The sequence below is a fragment of the Trichosurus vulpecula genome, chromosome 4 (genome assembly GCF_011100635.1).
Source record: "Trichosurus vulpecula isolate mTriVul1 chromosome 4, mTriVul1.pri, whole genome shotgun sequence".
NCBI classification, from domain to species: domain Eukaryota; kingdom Metazoa; phylum Chordata; class Mammalia; order Diprotodontia; family Phalangeridae; genus Trichosurus; species Trichosurus vulpecula.
This window is the reverse complement of record NC_050576.1, coordinates 31,825,611-31,843,567: the sequence shown is the minus strand read 5'-3', so window position 1 is coordinate 31,843,567 and position 17,957 is coordinate 31,825,611. Positions and strand designations below refer to the sequence as shown.

Below are 17,957 nucleotides of genomic sequence, written 5' to 3'. Positions count from 1 at the left end.
CACAGTTTGTACAATGCTGCTTTCACTGTGTACATTTCTCCTGGTTCTGCTCACTTCACTCACCATCAGTTCATAGAAGTCTTTCCAGGTTTTTCTGAAGTCTGCCTGCTCATCATTTCTTATAGCACAATAGTATTCCATTACATTTATATACTACAGCTTGTTCAGCCATTCCCCAATTGATGGGCATCCCCTCAATTTCCAATTCTTTGCCACCACAAAAAGAGCTGCTATAAACATTTTTGTACATCTGGTCCTTTCCTTTCCTTTCCTTTCCTTTCCTTTCCTTTCCTTTCCTTTCCTTTCCTTTCCTTTCCTTTCCTTTCCTTTCCTTTCCTTTCCTTTCCTTTCCTTTCCTTTCCTTTCCTTTCCTTCCTCCTTCCTCTCCTTTCCTCTCCTCTCCTCTCCTCTCCTCTCCTCTCCTCTCCTCTCCTCTCCTCTCCTCTCCTCTCCTCTCCTCTCCTCTCCTCTCCTCTCCTTTCCTTTCCTTTCCTATCTTTTTGGGATACAGACCTAGCAGTGCTATTGCTGGGTCAAAGGGTATGCACAGTGTTTTAGCTTTCTGGGCATAGTTCCAAATTGGGAAGGAGAACATTCTAAACATGAGAGATAGCCAGGGCAAAGACAGAAAACAGCAAAGAGGCCAGTGACGGTGGAATAGTCTAAAAGACTGAAAAGTTAGGAAGGGGCCAGCTTGTGAAAGGCTTTGAATGCCAGAGAACTGTAGCTGATTCTAATGTGAATGGGAGCCAGTGGAACTTTAGGAAAGGTCAGTTTGACAGCTGAGTGGAGGATGGGCTGGAGTGGGTGCCTGCAGAAGTTGGGTTCAAGTGATGAGAGCTGCACCGGGGTGGAGAGTGCTCGTTGTGAAGGTAGAAATAATCAGACTTGGACCACAGATTGGATATGCAGGGTGGGGGGAGCCAGAAACCAAGGTCGCTCAGTCCAGGAGTCTGTATGACAGGGTTGGATGGGAATAATTTTTCATAGCTATCACAAAGGATTTAGAGATTATGTAGTCCAGCCAGCCTCATTTCCAAGATCAGGAAACTGCGGGTGAGACCTGTTATGAGTAAAGTCTTTGGAAGCCCTAGGGAGTTACTGTAAATAGGTGGCCCAAACATTTTCGAATAGAACCAGGGTCTGTCTTTTCCAAACCTGCTTCTGCCTCTACCATAAAAGCCTGGGTCATGGAGATGGAGAGCAGGGGGGAGGGGGAGAAGAGATTGCCGCCCTGCCTAGAAACCAGAGAACATCCTTTTTGGGCTGCCCTGGACCTCGAGCTGTGCTCCCGCTCTGCCTCCCCAGAGGGCAGAATCCCAACAGCCTTTCGCCTAGTCCTCCAAGATCCCTCCCCCTCCTGAATCTCACGCCCCACTGCCTTGCAATAGTGAGGATGAGACTCAGGTTGGGGTAGAGACAGGAGGGGCCGAGGGGCGGAGAGGTGGGCGGCTCTCAGTTGGCCGAGCTACGGGGCGAGAGGTGGTTCTCCCTCCTCTGCTTTAGGGGCGGGTAACCGCTGCTGCGGACCCTACATAAGGAGACTGGGTGCCTGGGCCGTCCTTCCGTCTACAGGGGCGCGGGAGCTGGGGGCGGGGACCAGGTGATCTGGGTCCCCCAAGGCCGGGAGCGGGAAGTTTATGAATCCGCCGGACGCCTTCTCCTGCTTCCCCAGCCTGGGCTTGGCGCTGGCGCCACCCTCTCCGTCGGGGCTGCCCTCATCTCCGGTGCCTCCGCCGCAACTGTCAGCCAAGGCGGAGTCGAGCGGTGCCGGGCCAGGCCGGGAGGAGCCGGCGACCGTCGGTCCGGGCCGGGGGGAGCCCGGGGCCGTCGGGGCCGTCGGGGGCGGAAGGAGGCGCAAGCGGCCAGTGCAGCGCGGAAAGCCGCCCTTCAGTTACATCGCCCTCATCGCCATGGCCATCGCGCACTCAGCCGAGCGTCGACTCACCCTGGGTGGCATCTACCGCTTCATCACGGAGCGCTTCGCCTTCTACCGGGACAACCCGCGAAAGTGGCAGAACAGCATCCGCCACAACCTCACGCTCAATGACTGCTTCGTCAAGATTCCTCGCGAGCCGGGCCACCCGGGCAAGGGCAACTACTGGGCCCTGGACCCCGCGGCCCAGGACATGTTTGACAGCGGCAGCTTCCTACGCAGGAGAAAACGTTTCAAGCGCAGCGACCTCAGCACCTACCCCGGCTACTCTCCGACACCCAGACCCGGACCTCCAGCGCCTCCCGGGTCCAGTGCTTTCGGGCTGCCCCCGCCGGCAGCCGCGGCCCGCGCGCCCCCCTATTCCGCATCGCTCTACGGGGCGCCCTACACTGCGGCCCCGACGGCTCCCGTGTTGGGGCCGGGTCCCCAGCCCTTGCAGCCCTATCCGGGGGGCCCAGGGGCTGCGCCCCCGCCTCCTCCTTTGCCTCCGTCGCGCGTGTTCAGCATTGACAGCCTCATCAGCCTCCAGCCTGGCTCCGACGGGACGGCTTTCCCTGTTTCCGAGCCCGGGCCGTGTTTCCCAGGCCCCGCAACGGCGGCGGCTGCAGGGCCCGGTGGTGGGGCGCTCCTGGGCAGGGGGCCCCCAGCCTCTGCCCACTCAGTCTCCTACCCTCCCTACCCTGCATCTCCTCCTCCGATGCCCGGTTCGAGCTACGCGCCGCCTGGCAGCCCCCAACTGTATGCGCTGCCCCCCAGGCTGGAGCTAACGACCGCTCTGGCAGGCCCCCAGAGCGCCGAGCCCTCAGGGGCGGAGCAGCTGCTGGGCCTAGGTGGACCTGGCCCTGGTCCTGGACCTGGGCCCACCATCGGCGTCAACGGGCTGGCCCAGTTCGGGCCCAGCGGCGCTTACCTGAGACAGCCGAGTTTCGGCGCGGGCCTGGAGCGCTACCTGTGAGCTGTCTCCTCTCCTTCCGACTTACATCCTCTTCCAGGAGGATCCCCCTCCCATCCCCTCTAATTTCTCCTTCCTCTTGCTGTGCTCCCCCTCCCATGTCTTACCCTTGCCTCTCTCCTCTTCCCTTCTGACTCCCTTTCTCCCTCACCCTGGCCCCAACCTTCCTCCTCCAGGGTGCAGTGGGGGCGGTGAGGGAAGGGAGGAAGGGAGGAAGGGAGGAAGGAAGGAAGGGAGGAAGGAAGGAATCCGGGTTGGTTTGGGGACAGGAGGTACCCCTTCCATTCTCCTTTCTCCTCCCTCATCCCCTCATTCCTCCTGCTGCTACCTCTCCTTTCTGTCTGTTTCTCCGTATTTCTCCTTCCTCCCACATCCCTCTATTTGTTTCTCCTCTCCTCTCCTCTCCTCTCCTCTCCTCTCCTCTCCTCTCCTCTCCTCTCCTCTCCTCTCCTCTCCTCTCCCTCCCTCTCCTCTCCTCTCCTCTCCTCTCCTCTCCTCTCCTCTCCTCTCCTCTCCTCCCTCCCTCCTCTCCTCTCCTCTCCTTCCCCTCCCCTCCGCTCCCCTCCCTCCCCTCACCTCCCCTTCCCTCCCCTCTCCTCTCCTCTCCTCTCCTTTCCTCTCCTCTCCTCTCCTCTCCTCTGCTCTCCTCTCCTCCTGTTTCATTAATTCAGCAATTATTTATTAAGCTCTTCCTTTCCCACTTTTCCCTATTTTCTCTCCCCAGTGCACTCCATCCCCTCCCTCTCTCCATAGACGAGAGTGGGGAGGTTAGGATTCCTGACTGGGTTCACTTTTTTGAACTCCCCTCCCACCGCCACTCCCCTCCCACCGCCACTCCCCGCCCACCACAACCCCCTCTCTCTTCCCCACTTATCCCTTCCTCCTTCTACCCTAATCCCTGCAGTTCTCACAGGAGAAGAGACACCTGGAAAGTACTTAGAGATCAAAGAAACAGTGGGATGTATGACATTGGGACCCCCATCTGCACCCTGACACCCCTCAACCCGCCTTCTCAGTAACCCGGAGTCCTTTGTATTTTCTTTTTTTTAAGTGATGGTTGAAGAATAAAAGTTCCCTTCTGTACAGTGCGTGACTGTTTAGGGAAGGGAGGGGCTGCACTGATCTGTGGGGGGGGGGGGGATGCTAGAGATCATAGTGCAACCTCTTTACCAACACATCTAACAAGTGGCCATCCAGTCTGTGCTGTAATGGGATGGAGCACTTCCTATGGCAGCCCTTTACAACCTGGGACAGCTCTTATTTGTGAGAGTTTGTCCTGACATTCAGTCCAAATCTGGCTCTCTGCACCTTCCTTCCATCTTTCCGACCTCTGTTCCCTGAGGCCAAACAAAAAAAAAGGTGGTTCCTCCACCCCAAGGCAGACCCCAGCTATCATGGGTCACCCCCACTGCCCCAATCTCCTCCAGGGAAAACATTCCTGGTTCCTCAGTAGCCCTGGTTTCCAGATCCCTTCCCTACCTGATTGTTCTCTCCCATATGCAAGGTTTTGTATGTCAGTCAGTAAAGAAGCATATTTTTTTTAAGGCTCACTATGTGCCAGGTACAGTATTAAGTGATAGAAATACAAAGAAAGGCAAAAACCCAGGTCCTGCTGTCAGTGAGCTAACAGTGTAATGGAGGAGACAACATGTAAACAGCTATGTTCAAACAAGTTACAGACAGGATAAAGTGGAGATAATCACTAGGAGTGGGAAGTGGTAATATAGATAGTATCCATGGGGTCCTGTCTATGGGACTTTAAGGAAGCCAGGAGGGGGAGATAGGATGAAGAGCGTTTCAGACATGGAAGACAGCCAGTGAAAATGCCCTCAGTCAGGAGATGGAGAATCTTGTTCGAGATCATCCATCACTGGATCACAGACTGTGCATGACTTGGGGGAGGGGGTAAGGTATAAGATGACTAGAAAGGTAGCAAGTTGGGGGCTAGGTCCTGAAGGGCTTTAAACTTCAAAAGGGAGGGGATGATGTGGTCAAATCTGCACCCTAGGAAGATCACTTTGACAGCTGAAAAGAACATGGACTGGGATAGGGAGAGACTTGAGGCAGGGAGACCTGCCAGATGGTTATGGCAATCATCCAGGCTGGGTGGTAGCAGTGTCCTAGAAGGGGGCATATATGGGTTATGCTATGAAGGTAGAATTGATGTGACTTGGGAAATAATTTGATATTGGGGTTGAGAATGAAACACTGATGATGACACCTAAGTTTCAAGCCTGGGTGATGGGGAAGATGGCACTGACTTTGACAATAATAGGAAGATTAAGAAGAGGGGAGATCTTGGGCTGGGGAAAGAGGTCAAAATGCTGCTGCTTCTGACAATTCTGAACTGTAGTATCCTCATGAGAGAGCCATGATACCACTTGATTGGATCCAGGGGGGCCTATCCCCTATGGGTCACAGTTGCTGTCATATCAGTCACCTGTTTCACCCAACAGAAGTCAGTATGGGGCTTTTGCTCACCGCTGTCCTTTTCCCTGTTAAAAGTCATGAGATAATCCCCAGAATGTGGTGAGGAGGGCATCCACGTTGAAGACAACACTCCTTTCTCCCTGACTCCCTCCTCTATAACATTAGCAATGATTGATTAAGTATCTATTATGCATGGAGTCTTGGTCTGGGTACTGGGAAAAATACAATGATTAGATGGTACCTGCCTTCATGGACCTTATAGTCTAGAAAGAGAATAAGATACGATAAACTCCAAACCATGAAATCATGTAAGATTTTGAGCTATAAGGGACCTCTGAAGTCTGCTAGTCCAACCCAAACCCTCACGGTAGGCTTCAGTGCATCAGAGATCAATCAATGAATCAAGAGTTTGTTAAGTGTTTGCTATGTGCCTGGCACAGTGCTACGCACTTCAGCCTCAAAGACAAAGGTGAAATAATCCCTGCCTTCAAGGAGTTTATAATCTAACCAATGAGGCAACAAGTGCCTATATGGGTTGATCTAAGACATTTGCAGAGCTTGAAGGGAAGGAACTAGCATCTGAGGGTGGTGTGGGGGAAGGACTGGAAAGGTTTAGTATTTGAGCTGAATCTTGAATGAAAGCAGGGATTCCCTAGGGCATTCCAGGCATCGAGGACAGTCAGTGCAAAGGACCAGAGGTAAGAGTTGGAGTTTTATGTGTTGCTGCTGCTTGTCCTTCCTTATGGAAGAGAACTGTGACATCAGGGAGGCAATTCCATGACCTGCAAGTGAACTGGATTTGAGTGAGGGAGGACTGTGCAAAGTCACCAGCCTCACTTTCTTCACTCCTCTGGAGCCATCTAGGTCCAGTGGAAAGACATGGATCAGGACAATTGGAGATAGCCCAGGATGCCGTGGGGGACCTTGGCCTTTTCAAGCCAAGGTCTTTAACGGGTCTCACTTTGACTGAAGTAGAAAGTGAGGCTTCATTGGCCAATGCAGCTAGATCACAGAGGGCATGGAGGGGAGCAAGGTGTATGGAGACAGGAAAAGTAGGAGGACATCAGAGTTTTGAAGAAGAGCTTGAAAGCGAAATGGATGAATTTATAGTTGATCCTAATAGTAATAGGGAGCCCCCGGAGATCATTGAGTAGATTAAGTAATTAAACTTAGCTGTTTAAATGCTGCTTTCCCTTTGTTGAATGTAAGTTCTGTGAGATTTTAGCTTTGCATAGTTTCTGGTGCATAGGAGAAGCTCAACGAATGCTTGCTGAATTGAATTTGTGGATCAGAGTCTGCTTAAATATCCCCTCCTTGTTTACTTGGCTGTTTCATCTATATTATAGAAGGTCCCATCCAAAGCCTCAGATGGAAGCTCTAATTGCATCTGCATAGCTGCCATTGCATAGGATGTGCCCCACAGAATCTGAGGTGGTGAGAGATTCATGTGTTACTCACGCCAAAAAATATCTCTGACGAGTGGTCATCTGACCCTTCCTTAGAGACCTACAGGGAAGGTAAACCCAAGACCCCCAAGGAAGCCAATTCCAATCTGTTGGGGAGTTTTCCCTGACATTAATGAAGTCTGCCTCTGTAGTTTCTCCCCTTTGCTGGGTGGTAGCTATTTTGTTTTATCTTTGCATTCCAAGCACTTACGTGGTGCCTGGCACTTAGTAGGTGCTTAATGAAGAAAAAAATGAGTGAATGAATGCCCTTTGGTGAGCTGAGTTAATAAAGTTAATCCCTCTTTTACAAGATAATCCTTCACAAACTTGAAGGGGATGGAATGGCAGAATGATCACAGGACTGATCTTGGAGTGAGAAGGTCCTGGGTTAAAATCTTTGCCCTGGCATTTCCTGGTTGTGTGACCACTGGCAAGTCACCCAATGTCTCTGAGCCTCAGTTTTTATATCTGTAAAGTGAAAACAATAATACCTGCAGTGCTTACCTACATTCTCCAAAAAGGCAAAAGGGCTAAAATTATATCTATCTCTCAATTTTCAAATACATTGGGTCTAGGTTCAGAAGGAAAGCTGGTTCTCTGATTTGACTCAGTGGGAGAGCAACATTTAGTTTACATTTGCCAATTTGACTCCACCCATCCTACACTGTTTACACAAAAATTATCAAAAATAGTAAATAGAGAGAACCCATTTATTCAAGCAAAACCACAAAAAGCAGAGAAATTTTATACTTTAGAATATTTCAAAGAACTCAGGAGAATGAATGAAGTCTTCATTGGGAGTGAGATAAGATCTGGTGGGGAGAGAGAGAGAGAGAGAGAGAGAGAGAGAGAGAGAGAGAGAGAGAGAGAGAGAGAGAGAGAGAGAATCTTACTAATCTCACTCAGAGGATGTCTGCTCCACTTTGGAGGTCAAGGGATATGAGGGGGGCTTCCCATAGATGTTTTCAGCTCCCAGGTTCCAATAGGCCATTTATAAGTTGACACTTCATCTCTTTCTCTGTCCCTCAACCATCTCCCTTGAGGTCCTTTCTCAAAGTGTGTCTCTGACAATCTGAAGTTCCTTAACCAGGTATTCAGTATTTGGTCCTAGAGGGCAGAATTAGGTACAGCATGGGGGATTGCATAGGCAGATTGAAGCTTGCTGTGAGGAAAAACTTGCTAACAATGAGAGATCAAAAGTGGAATGGGCTGCCAGGAGAGTTAGGTAATGGGCTTTCCAACAATGGAGGAATTCAGTAGAATCAGGATGAGTGCTGTTTGGGGATATTATAAAGGGGATTCTTGTTCAGGTAAACTTTGAATGAGATTTCCTTTGAAGACCCTTTCTACTGAAGCCTGTAGAAGCTCTGAGTATTCTTACACCAACCTCCACTCTCACAGATGGGTCTCGGGTCCCAGTGCAATGCTCTTTCTTCCTGTCAGGGCTCCAGGGGTGTCCAGAAGGGCTTAGAGGTCACCCTCTAATGCTGTTGGCTTGAGCTCCCACTTGTATGCTTCCTTCCAAGATTATAATTTGAGAATCATTTTAGTCAATTGACTAAATTTAGTCATTTGAGAATTGTTTAGCCGGCTAGACAAAAATAGCTTTTGGAAAAGGGACATTTGCTGAAGTGTTACAATAAAAAGAGTTGGCATAAGACACTAGCCCCCAAAAGTCTGTGACATACTCTCCCATAAGTCTGGGAGAAAGAAGGCTCAGGCTTACAGAACACAGACAAAAACGGTTAACTCCCAGCTCCAGGTTTCTGGGGGTCCTTTTCTCCTAATCCTATGGTGCTCAAGAAGTTCCCCTTAGATGGGGTATATTCTCTTTGCTGGTCTCCCAGTGGAGCTATGAGTCTATACCCAATCTGTCCTTGGTTCCCAATGAAAACATGGCCATCAGCTGATCTTGGAATGCTGGTAGGGTGTGGATGAAAAGATGGAAGGAGCTTCAAGGTCCTCATCTGAACAAGAGGGAAGGAGATCTAGGATGAGGTCTCTCCTCTGGGCAAGCCCCCTCCCTCCTAACCCCACTGCTTCCATGGGACCATCTTGGGGGGTTAGCTAGAATGTCAGGCTTGCTCAAATTTCTGGCACGACTCGAGTTCTAACAAGCTTAACAATTTTTAGATGGCCCCTGATGTGTGGTTAGGTCTCTTCTTAGCCCATCTGAACACATCTCCTATGCAATGTCACCCCATTCTAAGGACCCTTTGAACTCAGTTCAAAGTCAATGAGTCAATAAACAATGTCAGGCATTGTACTAAGGCTAGGGATGCAAATGCAAAAAAATAAAGACAACCCCTGCCATTGAGGAGGTTGCAACCTTGAAGGGGGAAGACAGAACACAAAAGGAAGATGCAAAGCATGGGAGGGGGAGAGGGAAGGCCAAAGGAGGGCAGCTCAGTAGGAAAAGAAGAGATTCCTCATCTGGGCACCTTCTTTAAATGAAAGTTCTGGGCAGATCTTCCACCTTCAGATCAGAGGGTCAGAGGGTCTTGATGACATGTGAGTTTGAGGTTGACATGATCTTGCAGGATGAAGAGGTTCCTGAAACATGACAGAAGGCAGCCTATGTTTGATGTATTTACTGTCTGAGATTTGTTCTCCTCTAGTTAAAGCATTGAAGCTAAAATGGGTTGGGTCAATGTTGACCATGGTCTTATGCTTCTCTGAGATTCTATGGTCCTGGGGCCTGGCGGATGGTGAGAAACAGATCTGAACATCCTCATAAATCTGCCACTCTAAAATTTTCCCAGATTGTTCCTCTCACTGGGGCTAAGCATAAGAAGTCATATCCCTTCTTTAAGTGACAGCCCTTCAAATACTTGCAGACAGCTCCCACATCCCTCCAAAAGTTTTTTTGAGCTTAACATTCCCAGTTGTATTATCCAGGATGAAGAAGGTGAGGGAGCCAGAAAGACTATTGGAGGTTCTGGAATCACAAAGTAGGAGGTTGCCTCTGAGATCATCTAGTCTGACTCCCATATTTTACAAATGAGGAAACTGAGATCCAGGGAGGGGGAGTAACTTGCTCAACATGATGCAGAAAGTCAATTGCAGAGTCAAGTCCTTTGACTCCAAGGGCAGAGCATGCTGTCTCTATCATCAGGCACTGGTTGGGGTGGGGTCATTCTCTTCCCCAGTGTCTTGGAGAGAGACTCCATACTGTGGGCAGCTTTGGTGATGAGGAAGAGTCTGTCTTTAGGGTGTTATAGGACAGAAGGGAGAGCCTAGTCTAGAGAGGCCACTGGGAACCATGTTGTGTCTGCCCAGGGCAAGTAAAATGCCTAATCACAGAAATCTCCAGAGAAGGGTATATATCAGACCTTTCTCCTAATTTGGCTCCTGCATCTCCTGTCTCTGTGGACACAGAATTCTGTGTTTTGTTTTTTTTTTTTTACAGAGGAAGAAGCTGGGCCCAGAGAGGGGAACATCCTTGGTCAGGGTCAAAGGTGGAGTTGGTGGTGGGGCCAGGTCTAGGATCCCAGAGTCCAGACTCCCCAGCCAGGTCTCTCAACTCTGTGATGCCTCAAGAGTAGATGTGACATCTCCTGTGCCAGAAAAAAGGGTGGAGAAAGTATGGTAAATGGAAAGGCCATGGGTCTGGGAGCCTGGCAATACTGGTTCTGAATCCAGTTCTGATACAGCCTAACTTTGGGACAGGCCTTTTTTTCTATGACCTTCAGTTTCTTCAAATGTCAAAAAAAGGGTGAGATGAGAGAGTCTCTAAGCTTCTGAGTGGCCATCCAGCCATGTCAGTCAGATCTTGTGAACCAGGGTGGAAGACGGGGCTGTGTTTGGGGGTGGGGGAGTGGAGATAATAGAATTAAGCAGGGAAGTTATGTGATTTGGCCAGTGCCTGTAACAGCAAGCACCCTGGAACACCCAGGATGGCCTTCTAACACAGGTTCTTTGATAGACTTTTCAAAGGGAAAGGCAACTTTAAGGGGGTCAACAATCTCACTTTAATTAAACATATATAAATCATTCACTAGTTCAGGTGAAAGGTCAGCACCCTGAACATGGAGAAAATACAAGCAGAGAATAAAAGCAGAGAAATTATCACAGAGATTCAACAGACAGGGCTCCAATTGCCTGAGCAAAGTAATACAACGACCTATATACACCACTAGATTGGGGGAGCACCACTACATCTGAGTAGTCAGGGGGCTCTTAACAAATGGTCACTCAGAGTCCCATCCAGGGAATCAAAAGGTCCTTCTCATAAGCAAACCCCCAAAACAAAATGTCACCTCAGAATATATATATATATATATGTATATGCATACACACATGTATATATGCATACACACACACACACACACACACACACACACACATATACTTTTGGCTAATAGGCTCAGAGCCAGAAGGCATCGCAGCCCTCATAACTCAGTGTCTAATTAGCTTAGTACCAAAAGGTGTGAAAGCCTTCCTAAAAGCAAACCTCCTCATAAGTAAACCTCCCACTAATTAAGCTACTCCTTAAGCAAGTTTCTCCCACAATGGGCTCTATGTGACTCAGAATGTATCACAGCTGGGCTGGAGGTCAAAGCAGCAAGGCATCTGTTACTGAAAACATGTGGTCACATAGGCCTATTAATGGATGGGGAAGATGTTTCTATTCCATTAACATTATGGTGCCACATCGGTAGTAAGTATGGGAGGCAGGATTTTAATCTGAGTCATCTGACTCCAAAGCCAGTGCTTTTGAGACAGAGATGGAGATAGTGTGTGTGTGTGTGTGTGTGTGTATTGATAGAGAGAGAGAGAGAGAGAGAGAGAGAGAGAGAGAGAGAGAGAGAGAGGGAGATTCCTTGAGATATAGAGATATATAGACTAAGGAGGAGACAAGGAGATAGTCAGAGATTGAGATGGACAGAGTGTGACAGGGGCAGGCAGAGATAAGACAGAATAAAATGATGAATGGAGAAAGCCAAGTCAACAGGTATTTATTAATCACTTAGTGGGCGCTGTTCTCTGAGCTAAGGGCTGAGGATACCAAGAAGGGCCATCCTCAAGGAACTCCCATTCTTTTGGAGGAAACCTATCTGAATATCTGAGAGAGGCCTGTGCACCATGCAGATGTCCAGTTAGCATAAGATGAAGTAAACTGATGACCTCCTTGGTCTTTAGGCCAGAGCTCTGTGTTGGTGAGACCTAACAGGATCCAAGTATATAGAGCTCTGTCCTTGCCGGTAATAGGAACAGTTAAAATGTAGTTCCAATAAAAATGCTTCCCCTGAAAAAGGAATGGGGCAGGGGGAGGGGAAGTTATGTTCCACTCAGACCCCAGTGCTTCTGGCAGGAAGGCCCCAGCCCTGTGTCCACAATCCCCTGAATCCAGTTAATTCCCAAGCCAATCTCCCATATGCGCTTCATTGGACCCAGATAATTGAAACCAAACTGGATTCTAGAGACCCGAATAAGTAGCCCCAATTCCCCAGATATTTTGTCTTTTTCACCTCACCTGGATCATGCTAGGTCAGACTTGTGAACCTAGAAAGGGGAGATACAATGTCATGTGTGATGAGCAGCAAGAAGACCTATTGGGCTGGACCAAAGAGTACCTGAGCAGGAGTATGAAGATGGAGATGGGAGCCAGATTTGGGAAGGGATTTAAACAGAGGAGTTTGGCCATGGAGGCATGGATGGGATTATAGAAGGGCAGTTGGCAGCTCAACTTGACAAAGATTTGTATTTTTAGCAGCAAGCAAAGGGTTTTGGGTTTTTTTTGGGGGGGGCACAAAGACACTTAGGGACACCTAACCAGGGAATTGACTTCTCTGTGGGTAGCAAGTTCATCACTGGCTGTATTCAAGTGGTGGTTGGATGGGCACCCTTACTGGAAGCCTATAGACAGGATTTGTCCTTAGGTAAGGGCTGGGCAGCATCCTCCCTGTTCAGCCCTCAGGCAGTATGGAGTGATGTCAGAAGACCAAGGTTGGAGTCTGGCTCTGCCTTTTACTTATTCTGTGACTTTGGGTCAATTGCCTCCCCTCCTCTCTGGTCCTCAGACTCCTCCTATGTAAAATGTGGACAATACTTCCAGCATGTCCAACCTCAAAGAGTTTCTGGGAGGAAAGGGCTTTGTAAACCTTAAATTACCAGTGAAACCGAAGCTGGTATCATCCTCTTCTTTCTCTCCTTTCTCTGTCTTCATTTCTTCCTCATCTTGATTTGCCTCCAAAATCCCTCCTCCCTTTTGAGTTCCTGGGAAGCAGGACGCCACCTGGTGGCCTTAGAGTGAGCATCCTGCCCAAGGCCTGGGAAGGGGACTCGTGCTTGGTTGGCACTCCCAGACTCTAGCTGCTATAGACTCCTAGGCAAGGGGGGGAGGTGTCCTGGGAGGGGAATGGGGAGAGAGCAGGCCCAGATCCAGGGGAAGGGTGAAGGAAGGAGGGAGGTTAGCCCAGCACCCAGATCTGGACAGCTCCTCCTTGGGCAGTCTACCACACTTGGGACCCTTACCCTCACTGATCCCAAGCCTCAGTGCAGACTGGCTGGCCTTGCTACTGTACTTGTCATATGGGGCAATGGCTGAATACTGGCCTGGGTCTGGAGACCAGGATCCTCAGCTCTGTGAGGGAAATGCCTCTCTCCAGAGCCTAGTTCCTACTGAGAGGGAAGCACTATATAGTTACATCTTGACTGCATCTCAGTTTCAATAAATTGTGGGTAGACATAAGAAATTAAATGGGAAATTTTGGGGAGTTTTGTGGAAGCCACAGATGACATGCAAGGCCAGCAGATGACACAGAAAAAGTTTAGAAGCTCAGAAATGCATACACACATATTATTGTATAATATCAACCCAAATTTTACAAGGTATTGTAAACATCCCATAAAAGAAAAAGAAAAAATTCAGACTTCTTCTCTGGTATGAGGGGTAGGCAAAAAATTTTTCATGGATTTTCCAGATCTCAGGGGTGCCATGTCCCTTAACCCCTATAAGGTGGAAGGGATAACTAGATATTTTCTAAGGTCCTTCTCAGTTCTAACCTTCTTTGTTCATAGGGTCCTCCTGGCACTGACATTCCCTGTCCTAAGGTACCTCCCAGCTCTGACATTCTGTGTTCTAAGAGCCCCTTAGCTCTGTTCTACCCATTCTAAGGGCCTTCTCACCTCTGGCATTCTCTGTTTTAAGGCCCTCCTAGCTCTGACATTTTATGTTTCTATCTATGTAACTTGGAAGCTGAAAAGTTCATGAGATCTTAGACTGCACTGAGTGCTATGCTGGGTCCAGGACAGTGCCTGCCCCTCTGTCCCCTGCCCTGGTCCAACAACCTCTGGAAGGTCATGCTCAGATCTGACAGGTGCAGTGGTGCCATGGAAAGTCAGGAGAAATCATTCTGGGTTCAAATCCTGTCTCAGACACTCACCAGCTGTCTAGCTAGGACTTTGCCTTTGGGGGCTCCCTTGTTTATAAAATGGGGATAATCACACCTGTAAGATCTGCCTCATGGAGTAAGGATCAAGAGTTAATATCCATAAAGCACTTTGTCCATCTTAGAGAGAAGGACAGGCACAGGAACAGGGGTTTCACTGGTTCAGGAAGCTCCTTCTATGGCTGTCAATCATCTCCAGAATCTTAGAGACTTACCCTAGAGAGGTTACTTACTCAAGGTCACACAGCCAGTACATGTCAGAGGTGGGCCTTGAACCCACGTCTCCCTACCTTTGAGGCTGCCTCTTTGGGTACTATGTTTGAGGAGTGGCCATGACAAACTGGAGTGTGCAGAGGAGGTTGCCCAAGATGGCGGAGGGCCAGCAGTTCATACCAAATGAAGATCAGTGGAAGGAACTGGGGATGTTTAGCCTGGAGAAGACTACATTGACTTGGCCCTAGAGAACAGAGCTGGGAGCAATAGGAGAGGTAGAGGGGAATAAGGGCCACCAGGTGATGCCATAGCGCACAGAGTGCCCAGCCTGAAGTCAGGAAAACATATCTTTCTGAGTTCAAATCCGGCCACAGACATTTACTAGCCATGTGACCCTGGGCAAGTCACTTAACCCTGTTTATCTCAGTTTCCTCATCTGTAAAATGAGCTGGAGAGGATGGCAAACCACTCCAGTATCTTTGCCAAAAACACTCCAAATGGGGTCATGAAGAGTCAGACAGGATTGGAAAAAAACTACTGGATAACACCAGCAACCAATGAGAATAAGCGGGAGATAGCTGGCGTTCCAAAGCTGACACCCAGAAAAAGGAGCACTTTTTCCCTTTTAGCTTTAGGCTGTACCTATAGAGGCAGTTCAGTGGTATTGTAGATGGGGCATTGGCCCTAGAGTCAGGAAGACCTGAGTTCAAATTCAGCCTCAGAACTCTGGGCAAGTCATTTAACCTCTGCCTTCATTTCCTCAGCTGTAAAATGGGAATATTAACACCTCCCTCCCAGGGTTGTTGTGAGGATAAAATGAGCTCATATTTGTAAAGCTCTTAACACAGTGTCTGGTGCTCAGTAGGCGCTACATAAATGCTTATTCTCTTTCCTCCTTCCCCTAGTCCCAGACAATCACATCCTAGTCACAAAAAGGATCCTATTTATCTTTCTCCTCCACTCTTCGAAATTGGCTCTCCCCAATCATAGAGTGCTTTCCATGTACTCCTGGCCTTCTTAATAAAAACAATTCTCAAATGGAGATAGCTATTTCTTCTTTATGTTCCCATCACATCCGCCCACTTCCTTTTGGATGAGCAGATCTGGAAGAGAATTTTCCCATGTTGGTGTCTCTGCCTCAGAAGAATCTAATGAACAGTAAGGTAAGGCAAGGGCTTTGGAGCTGCTCAGCTTGTAGCAGGTGAGAGCTCTCCCCCATACCTGCTAGATCCTACATTTTTGCCAAGGCACAGTCTGGAGGAGCTGGCTGGAGGGGAGGGAGGGAAGACAATCCCGATGCCTGGGAATGTCCTGTGAGAGGCACTCAGCAGAGGACTCCAGGGAGCAAGTTCCTCTAGGGTAGGGGTTCTTCACCATCTCTGGGATGTGGACCCCTTGGGGAGTTGGTGGAAGGGAAGCCTATGGAACCCTTCTCAGAATGATCTATTTAAATGCAGCACATCAAATATACAGAATTACAAAGTAAATTAGTTATATTGAAATTGTCATCTATATCTATATTAAACCCAAAAAAGTTCTCGGATCCCAGGTTAAGAGTTTCTCCTCCTTTGGTTTCAACAAGGAAGTGGCTGGAGAGCATGGAATGCAATAAGGTAATTCTGGGAGTAAAGTAAAATAATTTTGATTAGATTTGTAAGATTCCAAGCAAACTCCTACCAACCTTTGTTATGTGTGTAACTTATATGTGTGTGATAGTTCTGTATCATCTGGTATACATTCTCCCATGTATATTTTCTCTGATTTTTGTTTTGCTATCGACTTGGATAAATGGGTCTCTTTCCTAATTGCTATGTGTATTCATTGTGGAACTGGTATTTGGTGGAAAGGGAATCAAGCCTTGGATATAAAGCTCAAGGTCCTGCTTCCTTTATTAAGAAGTAAAGAGCACAAGTTTAGCTTGAATCTGAAAAGCGTATCTTGTAGACTAATAATTTTTTAAGGGAGCAGATAATTCCAACCCCATCCCCTTTCACTTTGAAGAAAACAGAGTGACTAAGCATCTGGCCCCAACTTCCTGGTAGGAATTAAAGTCTCCCTTGGAGACAGGTAAGGGGAGAAGAGGCTAGTGATATCTATTCTACTTTCCTTCAGGGCACACAACAACATGCTACCTACATGTGGGAGATAGTACGTATGTACTTCATCCCTAACCAGGAGCTTGTTGAAGCTTCTTACTTCCAGGAGCCACCTCATATATGAGCCCTATGAATACTGGCCTAGATCTGATGGGCGTTGTGGGTCAGCGTTCACTAAAAATCACCATTCACGAGCCCTAGTAGCTGTTTGTTTTACTAGACAACCCAAGGATACAACAGTTGAAAGGAAAAAGATAACCTAGTAAAGTGAGTGACAGGAAACCCCATGCTCTCTTCCCCATTCACACACGGCTTTTGATGAAATGCAGAGTCACAGGAATTTTGGAAGGAGCCTCAATCACCGACCGTTACCTGAAAGCAATCCTCACTTCCAAGACCTCCAAAGAAGAGGACATGACCTCTCCAGGCAGTCCATTCCAAGCCACTTTTGTACAGCTCTAATTTTTAGCATTTTTTTTTTCTTATTTCAACCCTAAATTGGCATCTTGGACTCTTCCACCAATAGGGAGCTGACTGCTCCTGGTCCTGCCCTGTAAGGCCAAAGAGAATAAAGGCTAATTCCTCCTCCATGTGACAGTCCTTCCAATACTTGAAGACAGTTATCATGCCCCCATTGAGTCTTCTCTTCTTGAAGCTAAACATCCCCAGTTCCTTCAAGCTATCTGCATGTGGCACAGGTTCAAAGCCCTTCAAAGTTGAGCTTATCAATGTCCTTCTTAAACCATGGTGCTCAGAACTGAATACAATACTCTAGATCATGCCAAACTCAAGCAGTAGTGAGATTGCTAAACTATACATAAAGATTCTTACTAGCGGCATATTGACTTAGAAAGTCACATATTAACATTGTCTATGTTCTATTGCATTTTTATTTATTTTGTTAAATATTTTTCAATCATATTTTAATCTGGTGCCAGTCATGCTCAGCAGTGTTGCAGGCTGTAATGCTCCTCTGGGCTTCCTATTTGACACCTCTGCTCCAGATGAGGCAGAACCATTCTTCTCTTAATGAAGGCAAAGATCTCATGAGTTTTTCTTGGCTGTGTAGTCTACTAATCCTCCCCACCAACAAGATCCTTTTCAGACAAGCTGCTATCTCTACCTTGTCTCCATGCTTTCTCCATTTTGTACTTGGGCCAAGTGTAAGACTTTACATATATCCCTATTGATTTTCATATCATTAGATTTATTGTTGTTCAGTTCTTTCTGACTCTCATTATTAGACTTAACCCAATACATTATTTTATCAAAGTCTTTTTGGATCCTGACATTGTCATTCAGTCTGTTAGCTGTCTCCCCCATCTTATTGTCGTATGAAAGTTTGGTGAGCATTTATGTTTTTACATTTTACATTTTTTACATTTTACACTTACTCATGTCATTAAAAATGTTAAATAGCCTGGGCCGAGCACAGACCCCTGGGCTCCTCTACATCCATTAACAATGACTCTGGCCAACGAACTGCATGTT

The 17,957-nt window shown here is 47.9% G+C and overlaps 1 protein-coding gene across 1 annotated transcript; it reads left to right on the top strand.

Annotated features, from left to right (window-relative positions):
* Positions 1-1,850: 1,850 nt before the first annotated feature.
* On the top strand, positions 1,851-2,891 carry FOXE3 (forkhead box E3). The gene is made up of 2 exons (XM_036755451.1): positions 1,851-2,229; positions 2,317-2,891. Exons 1-2 carry the CDS (start codon positions 1,914-1,916, stop codon positions 2,889-2,891), a joined length of 891 nt encoding a protein of 296 aa, XP_036611346.1. The 5' UTR covers positions 1,851-1,913.
* Positions 2,892-17,957: the final 15,066 nt, after the last annotated feature.